This window comes from Triturus cristatus, chromosome 5_1 (genome assembly GCF_964204655.1).
Source record: "Triturus cristatus chromosome 5_1, aTriCri1.1, whole genome shotgun sequence".
In the NCBI taxonomy this organism is placed as follows: domain Eukaryota; kingdom Metazoa; phylum Chordata; class Amphibia; order Caudata; family Salamandridae; genus Triturus; species Triturus cristatus.
Window position 1 is genome coordinate 349,104,465 of NC_140587.1, and position 27,945 is coordinate 349,132,409.

Genomic DNA, 27,945 nt, shown 5'->3' on the forward strand with positions numbered 1-27,945 from the left:
GCCTTCACTCCTCCGCCCAAACCGCGACCTTTACTTTCTTTTCCAGCAGGGTTTTTAAACCCTCTACCTTTGATAGTTTTTTTCCCCCCTCTAACACAACAGCATTAAGTTTGGTCAAACCTCTCTTTATTCTGTCCTGCTTATCATGTAATTCAGGAATCTCGGGGGGATCGCTGAGCTCAGTAGTTGATACAGGGTCCATATTAAGCCCCAAAGCAGAGCCATTTCTTTGATTGCCACTACTGCAAATATATGTGCCACCCGTAAGCCCAAAGTTCCCCTCTATAGGACCAAACCCTCTAGAAGCACACTCTCTGCTCTCAGAGCTCTCGACACCACTCAAACCGGTCTGTGTTACCTCTCTGTCCTGCTCACCCTCTAGCAATTGTTCACCTGTAACCAGGACCGTCATCGGTTCACAGCCGACGGCGATGTTAGTAGCAGAGCAGTCCGGCTGCCCCATCCCACACTCAATTGCTGCTTTCAGTACATCAACTAGATGGGAGCCCAGGGTGTATGGCTCGGAGCCGATAGCGCGTAGAAGGGACAAGGCTCCGCCAGATCTAAGAAAGTTCAGAATAGGACCTCCCACCCGGGAAGAGCCGCTACTGTCTGTGCTGGTTCTGTTGGTTCCATTGGCCTCCGGTCCGTGATTTTCCTTTTGCCGAGCAGCTCCCTCACCGTCCGTCACCTCCAATGAGCCACCAGAAGCAGCTACAGCCTCGGACCCCTCAGCCTGGGCGGCCCGCCCACGTCGAACACTTCGCGGTGGGGCCATTGCTTGCTCGGTTTTCTGGAACACCTTATCTCCTTTATCCCTTCTTCGCTGCTGCCGAGGGCTGAGGTCGTTCCGCTGAAACTGAAATGGCCCAGATAGGTATGTACGGTGATCAAATAAGCCTAAACACCATCTGACAGAGCGGCTACCAAAAAACACCCCGGTGATTTGTGCAATACGGCACATGTGTATTTAGGCACGGAGCTACCGGCTAACAATGGGCCTCGGGTTAAATGGCATAGTAATCCTTCATAGGTGTATTTGATGGCCAGTTTCTTAGTTCCTCATAAATTTTCAGCCGCAGTGTAGAGCAGTGAAACGGTGTGGCCCCTCAAGAGGGAGAGGCACTAAGGAGCGTCCTTCAGCAGCGGACTCGAATCCGCCATCTTCCTTTCCCGATTATCTCAGGGACAGTGACATGAACCCACTGGAGCCATGTATAATGGCATTAATGGATAGGGACGTGGATATAGGGGAGATACGGGCAGCTACCAGGGCCCTCCCCTTAGGAAAAGCAGTAGGAGAGGACACTATTCCCCTTGAGTTTTATAGGACGTTTGGGAAGATCCTCGACCCAGTTTTACTAAAGTTGGTCAACGGCATATTGGAAGGTGGGGCAGCACCTTCCTCTTGGAAGTTGACCAATATAGTTGTTTTCCTTAAAAAAGGGAAACCGTCAGAGGAAAGAGGCTCCTACCGCCCGATCTCCCTTATTAACCATGACGCCAAAATTTTCTCTAAAGTTCTTTCCTCTAGATTAGCACCGCTTATACATTTAATGGTTTCGGGTCAACAACACGGCTTTATTCCGGGACGTGATACCATGACACATATTAATACTGCAATCTCTGCCTTTGACGTGGCCGGTCAGATGGAGGTCAAAATATCCATGATGCTGCTTGACGCTGAGAAGTCCTTTGACCGGGTCACTTGGGGGTCTCTATGGTTAATTATGGCGAAAGCAGGGCTTGGTCAAAGGTTTGTTACGGCAGTTCAAGAATTATACGCAAACTCTACGGCAACAATCATGCTTAATGGCCTAACCTCATTACCTTTTAATATCCAGAGGGGCACGAGGCAGGGGTGTCCGTTATCGCCTCTATTGTTTGCGATTTACATTGAGCCTTTTATCCGTCATCTTCTACAAAACCCAGGTATTATCCTGGTTACACTTAATAATGTATCTCTCAAAGTAACTGCTTACGCGGACGATATCGCGATCTATACAACTAATCCTATTGAGGCAATAGCGGAAACTATTACGGCGGTCCATAGTTTTGGGACTTTTTCAGGGTACAAGCTCAACACCAGTAAAACTCAAATAATAACTAATTTCGAAACCACTTATGGTATTTGTTCTCTTGGTGTTACTCAAACAGCTACGTATTTGGGGGTTAATATCAGTAGCCAGACTGACAAAATAGTAAAACTTAATTATGAACCCCTGTTTAAGACAGTTGCTTCTGACTTGCGTAAATGGCATCAACTCCCCCTTACGATTTGGGGGAGATGCAACATCGTAAAGATGAATATTTTGCCAACATTTTTATACTTTTTTTGGGCTATCCCTTTGAGGGTTCCTTTTTCTTTTTTTAAAAGACTTGATAGCATTATTGGCAGTTTTATTTGGGGTTATATAAGGGCTAGACGCTCCATTAATTTTTTGAAACTTCCCTATGAGAGAGGAGGTTTTGGACTCCCAGATTTTAAGCTATATTTCTGGGCCGCTTTCGCTAGCCGGCTGCAGAGCCTACTACAGGGGACTGGAATGTCTCAAGCTTGGTTAGCATACCAGCTGGCGCTTGGACCGGAGTATAGGTTTGTAGTTTGCAAGATGTCTGACCCAAATTACTTTAAACAGGTTCGTTTTAAGACTATAGGACAAGGTGTCCAGATTTGGCACGATATTGTGTGTGCTTATAACATACCGGAATTACATGAGCTCCCGTATTTAGCGGGCAATTTATGGTAAAGTTGGCTTTTAAATTATAATTCTGAAAATGCTACTTTTAGACTGTTGGCATGTTACTGCCTTAGCCTTTCGGTGCCTGTAGCTTGCCTCTGGAAACATGACTGAGGATAGCTGACAGCTGGAATTTGTGTATTCCTCCTAGACAGCTACACACAATATGGTGCTTAGGTGTGCCTGGATGGGCCATCACTGTCTGGATAGGAGTGAGGAGATGGGAACACCCCCACTTACACCTGAATAGGCCGTGTGCTGCCTCCTCACAAAGGGCTGCATACCCCCTGCGGTTAGTCTGGAGCCATGACAGGGAAGGCAGGATGTGTGGTGATGTCAAAGGGAAACCTCTAGAAGCTGATCCCTCACTTCGAAGGCACAACTGTGTATAAATATTGGACCTCAGACACCACACCTTCAGTACACTTCTGGACCTTTGAATACTTTGTCAGTAATAAGGACCGCTGTGATGTTGAAGGACTGACACTCTGCTGGACCACTGTGTTCTGTGTTACATCTATCCTTTGTGGTGAGATGTATTGGGAAGGCCTTAGTGCATGGCCAGAATGGCCTTCATGGGAGACACACATCCATGGTGACCAGTGAAAATATTGCAGGGGCGGAGAATTACCTTAAACAACCCTCAAAACTCACAGTGGTTTAACCGAGATGATTCTTAACCTCCTTTGTCAGAGGCCACAGTCTTTGAGCGGGTAAGGAGCACAGAAAACCATCTTTTCATGGAAAATGTAGAGCTGGGCTCAGCAATTCAGGACCAGCAATGGTGTAGCTTCTCTTCATTTCACTGGACAGTGGAGGCGGGACTCCCGTCTTGGCACAATGACCTTTCACAGGATGCAGCACTCCCTTGTGGCAGATTCACAGCCGCTGGTCCCACTGAACCTGGAGGGTGATTTCACTGGATTTATAGCGCCTGCCTCCTTTTTCTCGGCTCTACAGTCTACCACACACTTTCAGTCTCACCCTGAAATGTACCACCTGTTACCAGGCGTCCACTAAGACATTTACTAGTTCCTGGTTTGTGCCATTTTGTTCAACTCGAAGTTTGCCCTATCATTGAGAATTTCATACTTTCCTGTTTTGAATTCTTTGACGTGATCCTTCATCCTTTTTCTCGTTTTACTTCATGTTTACCTTTCTGCGGATCTTTTAGTCCAACATAGCATGTTTGATTGTGCTGTTACACATGAAACTTCACATTTGTTCATGTCACTGTCCCTGAGATAATCTGCCGCTATGCTCTGATTAAAAGCTGAATTATCGATGTAAAGATCAGTATAGAATTGTCTGAACTGTTCCAAAATGTCCGTCGTCTGATTATAGATTAGACCGTCGCTTCCCCTGACACTTGTAATATGCGCATTGGCCCGCTGGTCGGCCAGCTGGTATGCTAGAACACGCCCAATCCTCTCACCGTACTCATATTGTTGAGTTCTGAACTTGAAATACTGATTCGCCACCTTCTCCTTTAATTTGCGACTCAAGTTGGCTCTAACCAATAATAACTGCTGGTAAATCTCAGTTTCGCCCGCATCCTTTTTAAAAATGGCACTAGCGTGCAATCGCTCTAAATCAGAGTATTCCCTACGTTCAGACTCGAGCTTCCTGAATTTTTCCCTGTTTAAACAAGTATTGTTGGGTAATACCTCTAACATAAGCTTTAAGACAATCCCAGACTGTGGCCCAGGGCGCAGTTAAGGAATTGTTATTGATAAACTCTACAAGTAGTCCCTGCACCCGCTGGACGTAGTCTAAATCCTTCAGTACATTTTTGGGAAATGAGAAAGGCCTGATAGGCCCTCTCGCACCAGCTTCGTATTGAATAGTAAATATTAAAGGATTGTGGTCTGAGGTGATTTTCTGACAAACCGCTATGCAAGATTCTTTGATTCTAGACTGATTGGCGAAAACCATATCAATCCTTGAATAGTGCCGATGCGGGTTGGAAAAGTAAGTATAACCAGGGATTGTCGGAAAAGCCACCCGCCATAAATCTACCAACTGATGAATATGCATTAAGTCCCTTATGGCTGCTCTGGTCTGAGGCATTCTAGATGACCCCGAGTGTTAGTAGTGTCCAGGCTTTGATCCAGGATACAATTAAAATCACCCATGACAACAAGTTCACCCTCCCACTCCAACAACTCGGAACACAAAAAAGAAACAACCTCAGGACAGTCGTTGTTAGGGCCGTAGATCATGCAAACCGTTACTTTTTTGCCATATACAAGGAATTGTGCAATCGCCCACCTACCCTTATTATCACTTAATGTGCGAAGAGTCGAGGCTTTAAATGCTCTAGCTTTAAGAATAGCGACTCCTCGTATTGAGACAAGTTGTGAGGTACAAGTACTAATATCGATCACCATTTTCTTAAGTAAACCACGATCTTTGAAAGCCAAGTGAGTCTCGGCTAGACCAATAATCTGTGGTTTATAAGCTTTTAATTCTTCCGAAACCAGTCGCCTCTTTGAAAAAGAATTCAGGCCAGCCACATTCCAGCTCATTAATTTTACTTTCACTTTAGACACAGTTAAATATAGTAATCAACCAATTATATCTGCCTTGAAGCTGCAGTGATCTCCCAATATGCCCTAACATAACCTTATGACTCCGTTTTAAAGAAATGTTTGACAATTTTCTTTACCCCCCCGCCGACGTTCAAAGCTAGTTTAACCTTGTCAAATTCTCCGTCCAGACCCCCCCAACCCCTGACCCAACCCAACCCCAACACCCTCCCCCACACCCTCGTGATTTGGAAAAGGAATCACCCCAATCCCTGCTGTCAACATGACAGCTTTGAAACCAAAGGGCACCACTCCTCGGCTCCTCCCGGAGAGGCCACCACCCCGCCACAACCCAGCCATAACTAACACAGATAAAGAGAGGCCATGTATAAATCATTGTCCACGCCTTAGTTAAAGTTGCATATGGCCTTATTTTTTAGATACTTTTTGCCATTTTAGTAGAGCGTTTCTGGCCTCTTGCTCGTTAAAGAAAAAATGAGCCTGCCCGTCCTTAATGACTTTAAGGCAGGCTGGATCCTGCAAGTGAACCTGTGAACCGGCTTCTTTAAAGGTATCCATCAACTTTCTAAGTTGCCATCTTCTGTCCATGGTGAGTTTACAAAAATCAGGACGAACAGAGATAGACATTGAATCATATTGAATTGGAGCCGTTGGACGGGCTTTAAAAAAGATGGCCTGCCTAAGAAGAAAGTTCCCTATATATATCAGCATTGGTCGTGGAGAATTTAAATTTCTTTGATTAGCCAGAAAAGGAGGTAATCTGTGTGCCCGCTGAATTAGAGTATCCATGTCCCAATCCGACAGATCAGGGAAGGCTTTTTGAAACAGGCTGACAATAAAAGCCCGTGGGTCCGATCCTTCCCTTCCTTCAGGGACCCCGAACACACTCAAGTTCTGGCGTCTTTGCCTGTTTTCTAGATCTTCGATCTTGGTTTGCATAGATGTCATTTGAAGATCATGAGCCTTAACAGAGTTGCAGGTTGAAACATTAGCTTCCTCCACTTCGGCCCCCCGTTGCTGTATATCCGAAACCTCGAGTGAGAGGTTTGTAACTTTAGTAGTCACCTCAGCCAAAGCCCGCTGTCTACTTTAGCCTGCTGAAAAACGTTCTGTGTCTCTTTATGGTTTTTGGCTAAAACTTGCAACACAGTAAATAATGTGGGTGTATCCTGAGGATTTTGCTCCCCTTGTAAACTGTTATTTATGAAGTCCCCATTAGCAGTAGTAGAGCAAGCAGGCAAAGACAGAGAAGGTGCAGGGGCATACTGATTATTTTCACAACCCATAGCCAGTGTATCTTCTTGGTTAGGTACGAGAGTAAAAGAACTGGCATAGGGAGAAGTATCAGAAGAAGCCAACGCACCTGTCAAGGCGTTGAGCTCTGCCGAAGGTGTCTGGCTAGTGTCGTTCGTGGTTTTAGCAGCCATGTCTGACATTTTAGCTGAGACGCTAGAAATGTCTGCACCTGTACTTAAGCTCTGGTTTGTTAAATCCATATCGACTAATTTAGCCGCCGTGGGGGTTGGAGTGGTCTCCTGCTGCTCTAAGTGTGTTAAGGGTTTCAAGAGGCTAGATGTTCCTCCAATATTAGATAGACGAGCGACTAAAGTTTTTACCTCCCCCTTAGATGACACCAACTTCCGCAGTGGACTTGCTCCGGTGTCCAATTGAGAATTATTTTTAGCAGCTCTGTTAATTCCTTTAGTCCCATCTGCGCTTGATGCCGAGGCTGAGGCCTTCACTCCTCTGCCCAAACCGCGACCTTTACTTTCTTTTCCAGCAGGGTTTTTAAACCCTCTACCTTTGATAGTTTTTTTCCCCCCTCTAACACAACAGCATTAAGTTTGGTCAAACCTCTCTTTATTCTGTCCTGCTTATCATGTAATTCAGGCATCTCGGGGGGATCGCTGAGCTCAGTAGTTGATACAGGGTCCATATTAAGCCCCAAAGCAGAGCCATTTCTTTGACTGCCACTACTGCAAATATATGTGCCACCCGTAAGCCCAAAGTTCCCCTCTATAGGACCAAACCCTCTAGAAGCACACTCTCTGCTCTCAGAGCTCTCGACACCACTCAAACCGGTCTGTGTTACCTCTCTGTCCTGCTCACCCTCCAGCAATTGTTCACCTGTAACCAGGACCGTCGTCGGTTCACAGCCGACGGCGATGTTAGTAGCAGAGCAGTCCGGCTGCCCCATCCCACACTCAATTGCTGCTTTCAGTACATCAACTAGATGGGAGCCCAGGGTGGATGGCTCGGAGCCGATAGCGCGTAGAAGGGACGAGGCTCCGCCAGATCTAAGAAAGTTCAGAATAGGACCTCCCACCCGGGAAGAGCCGCTACTGTCTGTGCTGGTTCTGTTGGTTCCATTGGCCTCCGGTCCGTGATTTTCCTTTTGCCGAGCAGCTCCCTCACCATCCGTCACCTCCAATGAGCCACCAGAAGCAGCTACAGCCTCGGACCCCTCAGCCTGGGCGGCCCGCCCACGTCGAACACTTCGCGGTGGGGCCATTGCTTGCTCGGTTTTCTGGAACACCTTATCTCCTTTATCCCTTCTTCGCTGCTGCCGATGGCTGAGGTCGTTCCGCTGAAACTGAAATGGCCCAGATAGGTATGTACGGTGATCAAATAAACCTAAACACCATCTGACAGAGCGGCTACCAAAAAACGCCCCGGTGATTTGTGCAATACGGCACATGTGTATTTAGGCACGGAGCTACCGGCTAACAATGGGCCCCGGGTTAAATGGCATAGTAATCCTTCATAGGTGTATTTGATGGCCAGTTTCTTAGTTCCTCATAAATTTTCAGCCGCAGTGTAGAGCAGTGAAACGGTGTGGCCCCTCAAGAGGGAGAGGCACTAAGGAGCGTCCTTCAGCAGCGGACTCGAATCCGCCATCTTCCTTTCCCGATTATCTCAGGGACAGTGACATGAACCCACTGGAGCCATGTATAATGGCATTAATGGATAGGGACGTGGATATAGGGGAGATACGGGCAGCTACCAGGGCCCTCCCCTTAGGAAAAGCAGTAGGAGAGGACACTATTCCCCTTGAGTTTTATAGGACGTTTGGGAAGATCCTCGACCCAGTTTTACTAAAGTTGGTCAACGGCATATTGGAAGGTGGGGCAGCCCTTCCTCTTGGAAGTTGACCAATATAGTTGTTTTCCTTAAAAAAGGGAAACCGTCAGAGGAAAGAGGATCCTACCGCCCGATCTCCCTTATTAACCATGACGCCAAAATTTTCTCTAAAGTTCTTTCCTCTAGATTAGCACCGCTTATACATTTAATGGTTTCGGGTCAACAACACGGCTTTATTCCGGGACGTGATACCATGACACATATTAATACTGCAATCTCTGCCTTTGATGTGGCCGGTCAGATGGAGGTCAAAATATCCATGATGCTGCTTGACGCTGAGAAGTCCTTTGACCGGGTCACTTGGGGGTCTCTATGGTTAATTATGGCAAAAGCAGGGCTTGGTCAAAGGTTTGTTACGGCAGTTCAAGAATTATACGCAAACTCTACGGCAACAATCAGACTTAATGGCCTAACCTCATTACCTTTTAATATCCAGAGGGGCACGAGGCAGGGGTGTCCGTTATCGCCTCTATTGTTTGCGATTTACATTGAGCCTTTTATCCGTCATCTTCTACAAAACCCAGGTATTATCCTGGTTACACTTAATAATGTATCTCTCAAAGTAACTGCTTACGCGGACGATATCGCGATCTATACAACTAATCCTATTGAGGCAATAGCGGAAACGATTACGGCGGCCCATAGTTTTGGGACTTTTTCAGGGTACAAGCTCAACACCAGTAAAACTCAAATAATAACTAATTTCGAAACCACTTATGGTATTTTTCCTCTTGGTGTTACTCAAACAGCTACGTATTTGGGGGTTAATATCAGTAGCCAGACTGACAAAATAGTAAAACTTAATTATGAACCCCTGTTTAAGAGAGTTGCTTCTGACTTGCGTAAATGGCATCAACTCCCCCTTACGATTTGGGGGAGATGCAACATCGTAAAGATGAATATTTTGCCAAAATTGTTATACTTTTTTTGGGCTATCCCTTTGAGGGTTCCTTTTTCTTTTTTTAAAAGACTTGATAGCATTATTGGCAGTTTTATTTGGGGTTATATAAGGGCTAGACGCTCCATTAATTTTTTTAAACTTCCCTATGAGAGAGGAGGTTTTGGACTCCCAGATTTTAAGCTATATTTCTGGGCCGCTTTCGCTAGCCGGCTGCAGAGCCTACTACAGGGGACTGGAATGTCTCAAGCTTGGTTAGCATACCAGCTGGCGCTTGGACCGGAGTATAGGTTTGTAGTTTGCAAGATGTCTGACCCAAATTACTTTAAACAGGTTCGTTTTAAGACTATAGGACAAGGTGTCCAGATTTGGCACGATATTGTGCGTGCTTATAACATACCGGAATTACATGAGCTCACGTATTTAGCGGGCAACCCCCGACTGGGAGCCCTCTTTGACGACTCGGTCTGGAGAAGCTGGTTGCTCAGTGGAATTACTCAATTAGGGCAACTATAAGACTTGGATGGCTTTAGATCTTTTTCTTCTCTTAGAAGCGAATTTGGGGTTCCGCATAATTCATTTTTCAAATTCTTGCAAATACGTGACCTTCTTATTAAAGGAAAGGACTTAGCTTCACTCAGTGGAATCAGCAAGGCTACTCGTGCACTATTACAGGTATCTGGCAGGGGCTGTATAGGGAAGATTTACAAGAACCTTCTGATGGAATTAAGGATGACGCGGGCCAGGTTATAGTCAAATTAAATCGAGCTTTCGGGATCGATGTGGGAAAAGAAGATCTATATAATTCACTGGCCACTATCAACAAAGCAGTTACTTCCATAAATTTAAAACTCCAACATCATAGGATTTTGTTTCTTCTTTATTACACACCCGAAGTTATTTCAAAATGGGGCGACAAACTATTTGTCATCCAAGTTATATTGTCCCAAATGCTCACTATATGCAGCCGACATTAGACATATGTTTATTACCTGTCCGAAACTGAATATGTATTGGGCTCAGGTAACAGAGGAATTGTGTAAATGGGCAGGTATGAATATTGTCATTTCTGATAAAGAGATATTAACGGGCCTAATAGACAACCCTGGTTTAATATCTAACGCTCTTTTCTCCATTATTATGGCCTGCTGCCGTTTAGGTATTGCAAGGGCTTGGATCGATAAGAGATGTCCGACACTTATGGAGATGCAAATAATATTGAGAGGGGTCTATGAGATGGAACTAGCTTTAGCTAAAGCTAGGGGTTTTTCTTCTTGTGTTAAGTTTGAACGTATTTGGTCTAGCCTTCGCTGGGAATAATCAAGCATGATGTAAAAAAAAAAAAATGTTATGCTAATATTGTATCTGTACTTTACTTTGTGACTAACGTTTATCTCCCTTCATGACCTTTTCTGCCTGTAGAGACTCCTGGTTTGTTTTTTTTGTTAGTTGCTCCTCTTTTTTATTTTGGCTTAATAAAAAAAAAAATTAAAAAAAAAAAAAAGAAACTTCACATTTGTTCAATGGTTTGATTTACTGCTCTGACTCAACTACCAAAGGTGAGCCAAGGGACACTTTGACTAGACTGCGGGGCATAGATGGCCTGTCGATTCCCTTTGAGCCGCTCGTGGCTCCCCCTGGGAGAGCTGCATGCCCTTTCGAGTTCTGATCAGTGAGTGTTTGATGGCCAAGCCTGTCTTCGTTGTAACCTGCAATGCTATCTTTGCAAAATCTTATCGTGCAGACAGTCTACTCCAACTGTTTGTTAGTCATAGACAAAGATCAATACATTTCGATGTGCTGCTGATATTGATTTTGTAATTTATTATTTATGTCCCAATCAAAGTAGCAATCTACACCAGAGGGCACAAGCCATTTTCTGAAAAACAGTGCATTGTATCTAGGCAAGTGTCCATTCTGCTGGGCTGTAAGTGCACTCCCGTCTGTTTCAGAGCAGTAAGAAACCGTCCTTCTTGTAGTTATCACAGTGCACCTGACATGCTTGTGAATGTCTGTTTTACAGATCTATGATGGCAGAGACAACTCGGCTCACCTGATGGGGGCGTTTACAGCTTCGTCTCTGAGGGGTCTGACGTTGAGCAGCACTTCAAACCACATCTGGCTGGAGTTCAACTCGGACTCAGATGTGACCGACGAGGGCTTCCAACTGGTTTATACAAGTAAGTTTTCATATAAACAGTACACTGGGTGTCGCCGTGTCATAAATGTTATTCTGTGGTAAGCATATTTGGAGTTAAAGTCGATTTGTCGGTCTACCCCTCTCAGGGCAAAGATGTGTTCAGGGGCGGGAGAGACCCGAGCTCCGAAGACCGTCCCTAAGTGCCACAGAGAAGTGCGGGGCAAGTAGCACCTGAAATGTGTTCCTTTAGGGGCTGCTTCAGCAAAGGAAATGGCAGAGGTCTGTCTCGAGCAGCGTGACTGACTTCCACCTCGTGTGTGGCAAAGTTATTTAGCCATTTATTATGCCAAAATAAGTGAGGCTTTAACAAAGTGTCGCCTGCCTTTGACTGCCGCGCTGCAATGATGCGGTCTCCTCCGTCGTTAGGATTCTGAAAGATTGCCTGCACGGCACAGTAGCAGAATGTGTTGCCATGGGTGATTGGCAGGAATGTTTTCCTCCGGCGGTCGTTTGTTGCTGCCCTCAGTAATATGTCATCTGTTGAAAAATAAATTCATTTGTTATGCTAAAATATACTGGATGCTTGCAAGTGTGTGCCAACTCTTATTGTTCAGTTGTGCATTTTTGAGTTGCATAATTGTGTCAGAAGAGAATGCAGTGTTCTATTAGTTTTGAAAATGTGTGGAAACACATGATTACTGCATGTAATGCCTATGGCAAGGGGTGTATGTTTGTCAATGTTACAGTTTCCTCTTGGCGCCAGTGCCAATAGCAGAAGCTACTGCTGTTCACACTGCGCAGGTGCACGCGTGCGTGTCTGCCTTCTTTTAGCAGACACGATTTTTCACAGATGATTTCACCCTCGTGCATTGACTTGGCTCTTGTGTTTCTTTCAGCGTGATATGTTGGATTGCTATGTTCGCATTGTGTGGCTTGTGAAGGTAGATGGGTGCCGCATCCATCCAAGACCAAAAGAGTAGGTGGGGGGCCTTCTGGTTTCATCTTACTGGGTGATGTTTCAAAATAATATCATTAGGGCAGAAAACGAGGGGATTTCCATCCATCCTTTTTATCTGTTAGCAGATTACAAAGTGGCCTGCGTTGACCTTAACATTTGCTTCTGTCTTTCATTTCGAAATGTATACTTCTATTTGTTTTGCCAGTTTCATACGCAGCGGCCTGCATTTCTATCTCTAGACATGATTATGCGAGCTATGTATAGTTGTGAAACATTCCTGGTTTTTGATAGCCTCCCCATCTAAACTTTTAAGGTGTGCATGGATCCCACATGAGCATCACCGTAAACTGATCCCATTGGCTGTGCGGGGAGAAAGGGTACGTAGAGGTGTCCTGTATCACCTCCCCAGACGTCTTCTCTTTTCTCATGAATTATTAAATAAAAACACCTCTCTTTTGCTTTGCTTTTTTCTGTGCTTTAAACTATTTGGAGGATGAGTGGTATCCTGTCATGGTCCATGCAGCTCAAAGTTTAACCACCTCCTCTCTTCAATAATTAAGCAACGGCCCTGAATAACCTCCCACACTCTCACTTTCCTCTTGAGCAGTGCCGTAACGAAACATGAGGGAGCCCCCCTGCAAAGTACATAGAGGGGAACACACGCTCTGGACCCAGTCAGGAGCTCTCAGGCCGCTGGCCAACTGCCCGTGCACACCGCTGAAGGGAACACCCCTGGAGCTGCCCCGTCCCCCGCACCGGGCCGGCTCACGTTACGCCACTGCTCTTGAGGATTGAAGAGCAGTTGTTGTGTTGTGAGCTTCTCTTAAGACCATGGTTTGCAAGGGTTTACTCAGAATCTCTCCGAGTTAATGTGTACATTTTAGAAGGAGCACACTGGAAACTGAAAGAGGTCATCTCTGCTCACCATGTCCGACATGTTCTGTCTAACGTTTATACTTATTCAGAGAAATTCTGAGTTATGCATATGGATGTTAGACTCCTTACATGCAAGAAATCACTGCGCCCTATCATGATTCAGGCACACATCGTTGTGATAGAAAACTAGATATCCAGAAAGAGCACAGTCTCAATCTTGAGCTCAGTTGGGGTAGAGCTCCCAAAAAGTTCAACAGTTAAGAGCTACTGGAGCTGAAGCAGATTTCTGAGAAATTGCTGAAGAGAAAGAAGGGCCTCCTCAAGAGAAAATGCATGTGGAGCATGTACGTCAGCACCAACCACAGCATTAACATTACAACTGAAATGCGTCTGAAGAAAGGCCTACATAAACAAAGCACTTTTCCCCTTATATCCAAGTATCCGCTTGATTCAAATCATGCTGTATTTTACAGTGTAGCCAAGGTAGAGTACATATAGGTTTAACACATATAGCAGCTTTGTTAAAGGAAAAGTGCCTTCTGCTGGTGCACTAAGGGTCTTTGGGTTCTGAAAATATTGAAAAGGCAAGTCTTCTAGCACACTCAACAGGTTACTAATCTAATGTTAGTGATGAGGCTAAACATGTCAACAATAGTTTAGCCTGATATGGTAGCACTCAGGATTGAATTGCATGACAACATATCTGTTAGGTTTGGTAAACCCCACATGTGGATGGTTTAAAGCTACATGCAAACCACCCGAGATAGCCAATATTCATGCCATCTGCTCAGGTTTCCAGCATTTTCATTTGGACCTAACCTAAAAGTTAACTATGCCAATGAGTGTTTGCCAATTACACACTGTGTTACCAGGGATAAATAAAATGCAGTGACAGGTGTTAACTACAGCCTCACATCCCATATAATAAAAAATGCTGCAATATCGGTTCATAAAAATCAACAACTTTGTTTAAACTATGCAAAACAAGTTAAATCCTACAGTTAGGCGTTGAAAGTTGAGTTATGGGTGCCCTCACTGAGATCAGAGATGCAGTTCATATTAACATGCTGTAATTGAAAGTCTTCCTTCTGTGAGGATCAGTTTTGCCCACCCTACATTGGGGGCCCTTTACCTGACAAGGCCCCATTTTCCAGATACAATACTAGTGTTTCAGTTTCTTCTAGACCAGGATGTTGTGCTGCCTGATATGTACCATAACACCTCTTAGTCAGGTGATACAGATCTGCTTTCCCTGAGTGTCTGCATCGCTCTTCTGATTTATTTGTCTAGAATGGCAGATTGTAGATGTCCAGACTGCCTGTTTGTACATTTTGTTTTGTGCACATGGATTCTAAGATGTGCAGTCCTACTCCGATTGACTAGATTACAACGCCAGGTTCGTTAACTTATGCATGTGTCCGAACCCATTGGACAGGAAATTATTTGCAGCAATTTTCTTTCTAACATGTTTTTAGTTTATGAAATATCATGGTTTTCCTTCACCTCCAACCATTCGGAGTTTTTCTACCCCTTTGAAATAATCCTCGATTTAATAGGACCCATCCTATGTGAAAATGTGCACATTTTAGCCATAATTCCTTGCTTCGTCATGTAAACTCAATTTCCCTTTGGAAATGTCCTCTCTTATTACATTCTCGTCAGCTTTTCTATAAACAATGGCAAATGGGAGGAAAAGAACAATAACTGTTTTCCGTGAAGTATGCCTTTTAACGTTAAGCAAGGGTGAGGGGAATTCCTCCTTTTTATCTGATCTCCGAGATTGTTTCTCTTTAGGAAATTTGGATTAAGTGCATATTTTGACTGTTGACACTGAGAAACTGTTGAATAGCCTTCCACATGTTCCAGGTCCCTTATAGCATGGTGGCACATTGGCTTCTCTACCTTTTAGCTAAGAACCGTGTATAGTGCTGTGGAAAAAGCATAAGTAGGTTACAAGTTAGCTGCCATCAATTGAGCTTCAGTGTAGATTTAAACTTACCACACGATTGTAAATTTATGTCCCCAGGACTACCATTGCAGCCCTCAAACGCTCTAAGCAAAGCTGCATAAGATGCATTTAAGGGAAACTGTTTTTGACAAGTATAAAAGCCTCCTTTTTACATTTGTTAAGTCTCCATTGTGAAGCACATTGAGGTTCGCAAAAAATAATATCCAGAGGTAGGGCATGTTGTAGATTTGGAAATGTGTGCTTGCAGTGAAATGATAAAAGCTCTGTTTTCACTGTATAGGCATTGCCAGAAGACAGGGTAGGAGAAATGTACAGCGATTGTCTGCTCGATGTAATGATATTTATCAAAAATCTCATTCTGAAGTGATCACACATTTTTGTTAAATACGTTACAAAGATGGTTTTATGAAAACTGGTTTGTCTTCATCTGGGAGTCTGGGCATTATTACTAAGTCTGGTCGGTGAACTCCGCTCGCGGAGTTTGCGGAGTTTTCCGCACTTCGTGTTCCGCGGAGCACGCAGACTTTGGAAAAACTCCGCTTTGCATTGCGGAGCGGAGTTTTTTCCTCGCTCTGGTTTGTCAATGTCGAGTTGGCAAGCGCAAGTGAGGAAAATCCACCTCACGGTGAGATTTTTCCTTCTTCGCGATCGTCAACATCAAGTTAGCGAGCGCAGAAAATCAACCTCCCTGCAAGATTTCTCAACACGGGCAGTCAGATTTCTCATTGCGAGTGGTTGCGTCAGCTCGCATTGAGAAACTGTCCGTTCGCGTAGAGAAAGCTGCCGCTCAAGTAAAAATCTACTCGAGCTGCAGAAAGGAAGCAGCGCCCGCTTGTGATGTGCATTGTGCCATTCACGATGATTGTTCAGTGCGGACAAGCGTCTGGCACTAAAAATCATCGCTTGCGGAGATCCGCATAGCACAGCAGAGTTTTTTTGCACTTTGAGGAGTTCCACGTAGCAGAACTCCATGAACTCCACCCAGGCTTAATTATTACCTCTCGCTTCCCCTTAGCAGCAGTAATTAGCTCTTTGATGCCAGATAAATTGCTCTTCCTGAGAGAGCACAATAATACTAGCCTGTTGATAGGAAGGATTTGGGGACTAAGAGCCTCATTAGGATGGTGGTTGGACTGCCACCATCACCCCGTCGGTGGCGGTCCCACCACCGGGTGTGACTGCGATACCGCCCTCCTCATTATGCAGGTGGGCAGGTCTTTGGCCGTTGGAGATACCAACCCCCTCATCCGTCGGAGGTGCAGTAATACCTATAGTGGTGGTGGTGCCTGCCAGGCACCGCCGTAGGTATCACAATGTTCGTTTTTGACGGCCCATTAATGGCAGTGAATCGGCAATGAAAAAGCTGGAGGAAAGGGACATTTGGGGCCTGTAGCGGGTCCCTCTTCACCCCTGGGCCACAGCTTTGGCATTTGGGGGGCTCCTATGGTGCCCCCCTTCATATCCCTACACTATGTGGCAGGCACTGCATGGTGCCTGCCACGTAGTGCAGGGATATCTGTAATTTCCATTTTTTGTACTGCAGTATTTGCTGCAGCCCGCAACACCTTCCGCAATACAAAATATAGACATTGCGATCGCAGTGGTGGCGGACGCATCCTAATTCGCCTGGCGGGACCGCTGACTTGCACTCAGGCGGTCTGAATGGATGGCGGTCGGATGGTAGTCCGACCGTCATCCTAATGAGGTACTTAGTACCTGTTACTTATCTTCGAATATCAGAGAGAGGAGTGGACATAAACAGCAGATGCACCTGAGAAGGAATTGACTGGAACATCTTCATAGTAAACAGTCTTATAGTGTTAACGTTTGAAGCTGCTCTGCTTCTAGCCAACAAGCCATGCCCATTACCCATTCTGAGACCAGAATAGTAGGTGGGCATACCTTTCGAAACTGCTGGGGACGATTTTCATGTTGATTCACCTAGCTCCACCAACCCTTTGTAGGAATTTTGAACTCCACAAACTGGCCATGATGGTTGTACATTTTAAAAGACTCCTAGAACATCGCACCAGAAAGCAAAAGCAGTGCTGGAAGAATTAGGCTGGTTTGTGCAAGGGAATGGTTAGAAATAGGGTCTCTTGTTGGCTAGGGCATGCACCTAAGACAACCAAGCAAAAAACACAAGAAACTCTACCCCTATGTTTGAAAAGTACTAAGTATCATAGATTTGACTCCAAACAGGTATGGCACTCAGAAAGGAGAAAAAAGAATGGTGTAACATAGAGGTGCAAAAAATAACAAAAAAGACAAATGCAAGTGCAGCAAAACACACGATGGTCACAATGGATAGAAAATAGTTTCCTTTTATTTAGAAATAAATAAATATGGGAATTTGATGATTCATTTATGTTCTTTTGCAAAAAGTCAATAACATGCAAAACATACTAAAAGGCTGTACAACAAACAGAGATATGATACAAATATAGGCCAAAAAACAAGTTCCCAGGCAGGGGGGAGAAGAAAGAAGGTATGGAATAAGGGAACGATTTCCAATCAAACAGGCATACACTCAACTTCAAACAGCTCGCATTCATACAGCATCACAAAAAATCATTCAACAAAGGCCAAACAACCTTTCAAGGGCCCATTCCCAAGGAAGTGATCACAGGGAACTCTGATAATAGGTCAAGATGGTAAGAATGAACTATTAATCAAGCTATATAGAGAGTCTCAGGGGCGGGAATGGCAGGCCCAACGAACAACGCCGACGCGCGTTTCGGTGAAACCACTCCTAACCAGGAGCACCACCTTCCTCAGGGCGTAACAGACAAACCCCCACAGGCTGGGACCTATAAGGATAAGAAAAAATAATGAAAATGGAAATAAAGGAAAAAATAAAGAATGGAATAATACTTTTGACAAACAAACAAATTTACAAACTGAGTGCCAAAGTCCCTAAGGAGGAAAAACGTTACTATTTAGGTATAAATTTTCTATTTTATTGGGAAGCTATAATGCTGAAAACGACAAATATACAAACATACACAATTATTTACACCTAGGAAAACAGAGAGGGAAGATGTTGACAAAAGAGAAACAGAATATAAATACAAACCAGTAAAACGAAAAAACTCATTTTAGGTTTTTTACAAGCGATCCATATCCGGACACAAAGGAAAAAAATAATAAAAAGAATACAGAGTCAAAGCCAAAAGAAGACTACAGAAAAATATATAAATATAAATGCGTTTACCTGCGTAAATGGAAAGTGGAAATCAAGGAAGAAAAAGGCAAATGTTTGCTAGTGAAGAACCTCTTTGATAGGGCTCTCTAAATCAGGATAAAAGAAAAAATACATGAATGAAAAGACCTTAAAAAATGCAAAAAGGTGAAACAAGGATGAGAACAAAACAAACAATGAAAAACTAACTGAGAATAACAAGGAAAATCTGTTATGGTCAGAAAATAGCGGTTACAACACTCCGTTCAAGATTTAGCGGCCCAAAATCATCTCACAAGAAGGCTAGTGGAAATGAAGATAGGTAGAACGACTATCAAAGGGATTTACCTAGATTTCAGAACAGTCGATCGTGCAGCGGCAAAAACATTCATACGTTGTGAGGAAAAGGATCCGGCTAAAAAGCTCCCGTGTTTGTTGCAAATACACTCGGGCCGAAAAGATCTCCACAGGAGGTTAACATGGAGTCTAAGAAAAACAAGAAACCACAAGGAAAGAAAGCGGTCAGGCTATGAGTGTCATAGTGAAATGTAATGTACGTGCAGGCTTAGAAAGCATAGCTGGATATTCAGTCAAAAGACTGGGCAGGCAAAAACTGCAAGGATACCAATAAAAGGCCGCTATCAAACAGGGGGATACCTAATGAAAAAAGAAAGAAGAAAGAAGATAAGCTCACCTGGGTCCAAACGGGCCTTTCCTAGAGCACACTGCAGCTGTCAAAAACGTAAACGAATTCGCTGAGATTCTTTCAAGATGGAGTACCTAGAGCTCGGAATGCTGAAACATAGAAAAATAAAGACGAAAATAGAAAGATAATGATGAAGGTGACGCGCAAAATGTCAGCACACAGCTAGCAAACTTACCGAAAAAATAAAAACAAAAGCGTTGCACAAGCGGACTCACACAGTTTACCTGAATGATATATCCAATGCCAGCGTTCTAGATAACGGCGGTCAAAGCAGCAAGAACTTTTCGCGGGGATGATCGCACAAGAGGAGATCCTATTGGAGAGCGGATATTTAAGCTCTACGAGTCAGAACCCTTCCCGGCTGATCAGCCAATCAACTGGCGAGGCACAAAAACTGTCAACCAACTAGATGTGTCGGAATTAATGGATAAACCAATAAGCGGGGCTGTACAAAAACCACGACAAATGCACGAAATAAAGAGATAACAACAACAAAACAGCCGAAACGGAATCCAAAATAAAAATATTCTCAAAAAATAAAACTAAGACGAAAAGAGTGGCGTATGAATGCTAACCAGAGAAACGTCGAAGAAGAGCATTCAAAAAGTATTCGAAGTAGAATAAATAAACATAAAAAAGAAACTAAATGGTAATATAAATAAGAAAGAATTGTATATATACATGAAGAGGAATGTGCGTATCTACATATAAGCTGAGAGGTTCAAAATTACAGGTAGGTCAAACAGACACAAAGAGGCACAAAAAGGTTCTTAAATTATGGCATTCTCCCATGGTAGGGATTCATTAAGCCCTCTGGTCTTAGTGTCAAGAACAAAAATCCAAAAGACCTCACGTTTTTTACGTAGGTCGTCTGGATTCGTGCCCTTTTGGGCTTGTACTTTCTCCAGTATCGTCCACCGTAGATCTTCCTCAGTGTGCATCTTCTCCGCCCAATGTCCTACTAAAGGGGCAGAATGCTTGAGACGTCTGATGCTGGACTTATGCTCGCCAATGCGCACTCTAACCTCTCTCGAAGTTTCGCCAACATAGGTCAATGGGCAGGGACACTGGATCGCATAAACACAGTTCGATGTTCTGCAGTTGGTAATACCTTTAAGGCCAGCAGTGAAACCATTCGTGTGAAAAGAGGTGCCAACAATGGCATTAGCACAGGCATGGCAAGTGCCGCACTTGTGGTTTCCTCTTACAGGGGTGGTTCCCTCAATAGACCGTTGTAGCCATGTTCCCTGACTAGGGATCTTAGCTCTGATCAGATGGTTCCTAAGGTTCTTGTTCCTGCGGAAAGCAAAAACCGGTTTGGGCATGGCTGCTGGTTGTTCGCCCAGATTCAGGAGATGCCACTCCGAATTAATGATCTGTCTAATCTTATTGTTGAATGTGGAATGTTTGGTAACACAAACAAGTTTGTCCATAGGTTCCTGGTTTTTGCTCTGGAACATAGATTCTCTGTTGTAGAAACGAGCCCGTTTCATGGCGTTCCTGACTAGTCTTGGAGGATACCCCCTGTCAATGAACTTTTGTTTCATGCTTTCAGCATTGGCGAGATAGTCCTTGATGGAAGTACAGTTTCTGCGAAGACGCAGAAACTGACTGAAAGGAATCCCATCTTTCTGGCTCCTAGGGTGGAAGCTTTCAAAATGCAAGAGGGTGTTTCTGGCGGTTGGTTTGGTGTAAAGAGACACCGCCAGTTTGGAATCATGGTGTTCCACCCAGACATCCAGAAACTCAAGTCTCATAGTACTGAAATGGGCAGTGAACTTGATGTTACAGTCTGCCGCATTCAGCCATTCAATATATACCTCCAGGGAGTCTTGGTCGCCAGCCCAAATAAAAAAGACATCATCGATGAACCGCGACCAGTGTCGCACATTTTCAAAAAATGGCGCGACCTCATTAAAGATGTTGAGTCTCTCAAAGTTCCCCATGTATAGGCAGGCAATGCTCGGTGCGCATGCTGCCCCCATGCTAACACCTTTCACTTGTTGGTATAGCTGCCCGTCAAACTCAAAGAAGTTTTCTTCCAAAACAATTTCAAGAGTTTTAACCAAAAAAGTTTTGTTTAACAATGAGGGGTCAGATTGGATGATGTTACTGACTACTCTGGCTGCCTCAACCTGGGACAGGCAGAACCCACCACTCTAGTCAGGGCAAGTCAGATTCACACCAAGATAACCTGTGCTCATCCTCTGGTAGCTCGGCGCAGAGCAGGCAGGCTTATCAAAGGCAATGTGTAAAACGTTTGTGTAACACACTCACAAAGCAACACAATGAATACACCACAAAAGAGACACCACACAGGAATATTATACATAAAAAAAAGACCAAAACGATATGAACCATTAATACTGGGCATCCAATGTCATTACTCGGATAGTACTCGTTATCCTGGACAATGCAAGGTAAAAACGACATCAGTGATATATCTATCAAGTAATGTAAAATATTTGGAGTAAATCACATACAAATGCAGGGAACACATATGTACAGCACACCCACACCTCTATTACATGTTAAGCAGTATTATAGTGAGCCCTATGGAAATAATAACATGCAGGCATAAAGTGTTCAATACAGAATCACCTGTATGCCTACTACTCATGATAATCAATCAATCAATCAATCAGGTGTTTGATAAGCGTGACTACTCACCCGTAAGGGTCTCAAGGGGCTGTGGGGGGTCGCAGATTCCAGTCCATCAAGGAGGGTGTCTGTCGAAGAGCCAGGTTTTGAGGTTTCTTGCGAAGATGGGGAGAGATGTTGTCTGTCTAAGGTGGAGCAGAAGGTCGTTCCAGGCTCTGGCCGCGCTGAAGGAGAAGGAGCGGCCTCCCGATCTGGTCTTTCTGGTGTGGGGGACCATGGCATAGGAGAGCTGGGCTGATCGTAGGATCCTTTGGGGTGCGTGAAATTTGAGTCGGCTGTTCAGGTATGCTGGTCCGGTGTCGTGGAGGGCCTTGTGAGCGTGGGTTAGCATCTTGAAGGTGACTCTAGCTTCGATGGGGAGCCAATGAAGTGTGAGCAGGTGCTGGGAGATGTGCCAGTGTCTTGGCAGGTTGAGGATCAGTCTTGCGGCGGTGTTTTGGATGTTCTGTAGCTTGCGGTGAGGTTTTTGTTTATTCCGGCATAGAGTGCATTGCCGTAGTCGAGCCTCCTGGTGACCAGGGCGTGAGTGATGGTCTTTCTTTGTTCGAGGGGGATCCATGTGAAGGTCTTACATAGGAGGCGGAGGGTGTGGAAGCAGGACGACGAGACGGAGTTGTTCTGGCATTTTGAGCTTTGAGTCCAGGATGATTCCCAGGTTGCGTGCATGGTCCGTTGGGGTGGGCGTGCTTCCAAGGGCGGGGGGCCACCAGGTGTTGTTCCAGGCGTCGGGGTTTGGGCCCATGATGAGTACTTCCGTTTTGTTGGTGTTTAGTTGTAGGCAGCTGTTTTTAATCCATTTGGCGACGGCTTCCATGCCTTTTCGAAAGTTGTGTCTGGCGGTGTTGGGTTCATTGGAAAGGGAGAGGATGAGTTGGGTGTCATCTGCGTATGACACAATGTTGGGTCTGTAGGTTCTGACAATGGGGGCGAGCGGAGCCATGTAGACGTTGAAGAGCGTAGGGCTGAGGGAGGACCCCTGGGGGACTCCGAAGGTGGTAAGTGTAGGGTCCGAGGGGAAAGGGGGGAGTCTGACCCGCTGCGTTCTGCCGGAGAGGAAGGAGCGGATCCAGTCAAGGGCCTTGTCTTGGATCCCTGCGTCATGGAGTCTGCGTATTAGGGTGCGGTGAGAGACTGTGTTGAACACCACTGAGAGGTCGAGGAGGATGAGGGCTGCTGTTTCTCCTTTTTCCAGTAAGGTGCAGATGTCGTCTGTTGCGGCGAGGAGGGCAGTTTTGCATACTGTGTTTTTTTCTGAACCCGGATTGGGAGGAGTCGAGGATGTTGTGCTCTTCGATGAATGTGGCAGTTGGCTGTTGATGGCTTTCTCGATGACTTTAGCTGGGAACGGGAGCCGGGAGATGGGTCTGTAGTTTTTGAGGTCGGTGGGGTCTGCCGAGGGTTTCTTCAGGAGGAGGTTGATCTCAGCTTGTTTCCAGTCATCGGGGAACAAGGCGGTTGCCCGGGAGCGGTTGATGGTGTGGCAGAGCATGGGTGCAATGGTGTCAGCGGCTTTGTTGAAAATGTGGTGGGGGCAGGGGTCCGTGGGGGCCCCGGAGTGGATTGGCTTCATCGTCTTCTGTGTGTCTTCGGTGGTGAGGGCTGTCCAGTTGTCGATCGCTGGCTTCAGGGTGTCGGGGGTGGTTGGTGAGGGTTCAGTGTGTGAGCAGTTTTCCTGAATGTGGAAAGTTCCTGATTGGGGGGCCTCTGTCCAATACTCACCCCATAATGCCACAACCAGTCACAGTACGTCCCAACAGTGGGAGGGCATTCACACCACAGAATTAATTGGGGAGACCTCACTGGGTCCCCCGTGTGTAAGAGTAAAAGGGGGGCTGCCTACGAATGAGCAAGGCAGCTGCAGAAAGCACAGGGCGTCCACAAAGGAAATACGATCTCCCACTCTCTGCCCTCACAAACTGAGGGTGTTGGCACTTGTGGCAACCAAGCCACCCGCGAGGGAATGCGAGACGGAAGGACCTTAGTTACATAACACCATGCTGCTTGGGTACAACTCTCCACCATGAATGGATCCGCTCGGGTCTATCCAAGCCGCAGTCACGATCTCCATGGTAAAAACAAAAAGCAACAATGAGGCAATTTCCCAATCCTGCTTCTCGTCTGAGGGCAATCGTTGCTGGTGCTCAGGTTTGGACCCACCCACGGGTGGAACTAGTGCTCCCAGGGCTTTCCTCACTGCTGATGTCTTTTAATTGCCAGGCAACCCGTCCCTGCAGGAAGGCAGCCTGTTGGCTTAGTGCACATGGCATGTATAGCACTAGTCAAGAAGGTGGGCATGCCGGTCCCTAGGAACCACAGCAATCTTCAACAATCCTTCCCAATACATGGGGGATTATACCAAACCCACCCGTCAGTGCTTTGGCATCAGTTTCACCTCCTGGGATTCTCACTCCAGGGGAAGTTCCTGCACTGCCATTCCCCTTTAAACACGCTGGAAACCAGTCAGCCCAAAGCACTGGTTGGTTGGACATTTTTGTATTTGCCAGACTCGGTGTCCTACAGAAAACGTGCTGATGCAGAGTCTTTTCTGGTCTTGAGACTCTGGGAAAAACAGGGGTCAAGCCAGCATGCCCTTGGAGAACACTGAAGCACAAGGTAAGGGGCAGGCAGGATCGCACATAAAATTACTTTTAGCAGAGTGTCAGTCCATCCAGCAGCCCAGCAGGCAGCAGGTCCACACTACAAAGCAAATAGTCCCAGTGGCAGTTCGCCTGGCAGAACAGCAGTCCTCTGGCAATGTGCAGTTTGTAGAGCCAGCAGCATCTTGTTAAAAGTCCTTCAAAGTGTCTAAAAGCATAGGTTCAGAGCCCAAGTACCTAGACCCTAAAATGCCTTTGATGAAGGGGTGACTTCAAAGGTACCCGTAGAAGTACCCAACAATCCCTTTCCCTGGCTCGAGAGGATCAGTAGAGGGTAAATCAGACAATTGTGTGAGGGAAGGACACAACCTACACAAATGTAAAGTGTGAACCACCTCTCCCTTTACCAGCCCAGGAAGACTATCAGTACGAAGATGAATGCAGATGTATCCCCTATCATACTCAGCCCTTCCTGTGTTGTGGCTGTCTGGAAAGTATGCACCAAGGGTAGCTGTTACCTAGCCCAGACATGTATTGGAGTCATTCTGTAAAGCACAAAGAGTCATAAGCACAGAGAAATGGACACATTCAAAAAGTGGCATTCCTAAAATAGTAATATAAAATCCAACTACACAAAGAAGAAGGATTTATCACCACTACACTAAACATGCTAAACATCGCAACATCACTCATTTCCGATCAGGAATTACCGCTTGAAAATATATAAGGGAATTCCCAATGCTAACCTACGAGAGGCTTAGGCCTCGCAGCAGTGAAAAATGAGAAAGGCTGTTTGTCACTACCAGGACATGCCGCACATAAAGGCACATGCCCTACCTTTTATGTAGACAGCACCCTGACTATAGGTCTATCTAGGGCCTACCTTAGGGGTGAACTGTGTAATAAAGGTGAGTTTAAGACTTGGCAAGTAGTTTTAAATGCCAAGTCAAAGTGGAAGTAAACTGCGCACACAGGTCCTGAAGTGGCAGGTCTGAGCCAGGTTTGAAAGGCTACTTCTGTGGGTGGCACAAGCAGTGCTGCAGGCCCATTAGTAGCATTTAATTTAAAGGCTCTGGGTATCAGTGATCACACTTTACAAGGGCCTTACAAGTAAATGAAATATGCCAAATAAGTATAAACCAATCATACCTTGGTTAGAAGAGAGTGCAAATGCACTTTAGCACTAATTAGCAGTGGTTAAGTCCTAAAGCTAACAAAAAGGATGCCAGAAAAATAGGCGGAGGAAGGCAAAACGTTTAGGGATAACCCTACAAATAGGGCAAGGTCCAGCAGAAATTATTAGGTTATGTACTAGATGTGTTACCATTCATTCGCAATTGTGATCTACTGAGAATACTTCCGCCACCAGCTCATCAGAACGCAACTTAACTGTCAGGAGACCAGAAGATGAAAAAGAGGAATCCTGCTTATGGTCTGCCAGGATTAAGTCTGCTGGCAGTAGGACTGAGAAGACCATTTGTTTCCTTGAGCCCTTGCTCTCAATGGTCAGAGAAGCCAGCATTTGAAGCATCATTTGCAGTAAAGGCTGAAAAAAGCGGCTCCTTCGTAGAAAAAACAGCTTTCCAATGGCAGTTAGTCATCCCTCACTCCCCTGGACCTGTGGCTGGAATTCCTAAAATGAGTGCCAGAAATGTTAGAGGCATTTGAGTATAGCAGAGATGAGACTAATTCCTTGCCCACCTGACCTGTGTGAGAGCAGCATGGTGAAGAAGCAGGCCACTGCATCTTTTTTTTAACAAGGAACTGATTGCCCCCCAACCTGCATGCAAAGGTGAAACAGTAAAGTTTGCAAATACATTATTCCCCAAGCCACAGTTGTCTGCAAATGACTCAAAGACAACAACTTCTCAAACTAAGAAAAACTGCAAACTCTCCTATAGTCCTTCATGAATATTGCAAAACACGAATTACTCTCAACCACTCCTAGTCTGAATATGAAGGTAAAATGCAAGGTTTACCCTTGGTGCAATGCTGGAGCAAGAGGGACAGTTTGTCTATGAAAACTTGAGGAACATTTCCAATCTGGTACAGGCCACAACTTTCAGTAGTGCTTCATTTTGGATGTATGTTGTTACAACGCACACTTTTACAACGCATGCACTTACAACGCATTTTTTACAATGCAACATCCACTACAACGCATTCCATTACATAGAATGACACTACAACGCATGTTTAAAAACTACCTTTACAACGCATTCCATTACATCGCATACTACCTTTACAACGCATACCATTACAACGCATCGTATAGGGGTAAAAATTACTATTCTAACTCCAGGGGGTGCAACAGTAGGGTAAGTGTTGGATTGCGTTGTAATGTTATGCTTTGTAAAGGTAGTATGCGATGTAATGGAATGCGTTGTAAAGGTAGTTTTTAAACATGCGTTGTAGTGTCATGCTATGTAATGGAATGCGTTGTAGTGGATGTTGCGTTGTAAAAATGTCATTGTAAGTCTAGTGCGTTGTAACAGTTGCGTTGTAAAGGTTGTTCACCCTTCATTTTTCATCCTCAATGAGTTCACTGTGAAGTTGGATGCCAGAATTGAAGAGCAACCCATGGTGGCTCGGTGTGTAGGAAAAAAGTCGTTCTAATGGAATTTTCCAGCTGTGGAAAATATCAATAAAGAAACATTCATGCAAAACAAAGTAACAAAGAGTAACGACCACTGAACATGTGGCGCATAGAGAAGGCTAAGGGGGTTGTTACTGGCCTCGTGTACTCTCATCAGCTGCCCCTTTAATCTGATCTCATAAAGGCAGACTATTACCAATGCCTCATCTGTCAAGACTTATTTATCAGCTCAGATATCACCGATGAAATTTAAAAATGTTCATCTGACTGAGTTCTATTTATCAAAAATAACATTCAGATCGCATTCTACTAAAAATGATCTAATGGACAGCAATTAAAAAGACACCTCTTTAACATTTTATAAAGGAATATTTTAAACATTGATGTTAATCGCATTAAACCTTAATGACTGAGAAACGTTTGGCTTGGTGCTAATTGCTTCTGCAAATCCTCATCACAAAGATATTTTCTAAAACTATTGCAACCTAATTGAATTAAGCAAAGCAGAATGAATACATATCTAAAGTAATTGATTTGTGTCAAACAAATCCTGATCCTGGACATTTCTCAGCTTTAATTATCCAGCTGATTTTAACTACTACTACAGTCTCGAACTCATTTCTTTCCAATTTACTTTTCACTTTGGACTGATTTCTAAAACTTTAGCATGATGTTTGACATAGTTATCTATCTCTGCATGCTCACAGCCATTCTGTTTTTGGAGAAATAACTTTACAACTAAAATGATATCTCTGATCTACAAATACGTGTTTTTGATCAAATCTGAAAGTTCTTAGAGCAGAATTGCAAAAGAATATTAGACGCTAGCCTGATAAAATGTGTGCTGTATGTTCTGATATTAGATTAGCTACATTGATAATTAGCATTATCTTATAATTCAAGTTATTGAAGAAGACAGGGTCATATTAAAA

At 44.7% G+C, this 27,945-nt stretch overlaps 1 protein-coding gene across 1 annotated transcript in view; it reads left to right on the forward strand.

Moving 5' to 3' along the window:
• CSMD3 (CUB and Sushi multiple domains 3) overlaps window positions 1-27,945 on the forward strand; it is a 2,836,509-nt gene that overhangs the window by 1,845,492 nt on the left and 963,072 nt on the right. The window contains exon 23 of the mRNA XM_085605076.1: window positions 11,353-11,509. Coding sequence (XP_085461202.1) covers window positions 11,353-11,509 — 157 coding nt within the window. The remainder of the gene's footprint in view (window positions 1-11,352; window positions 11,510-27,945) is intronic.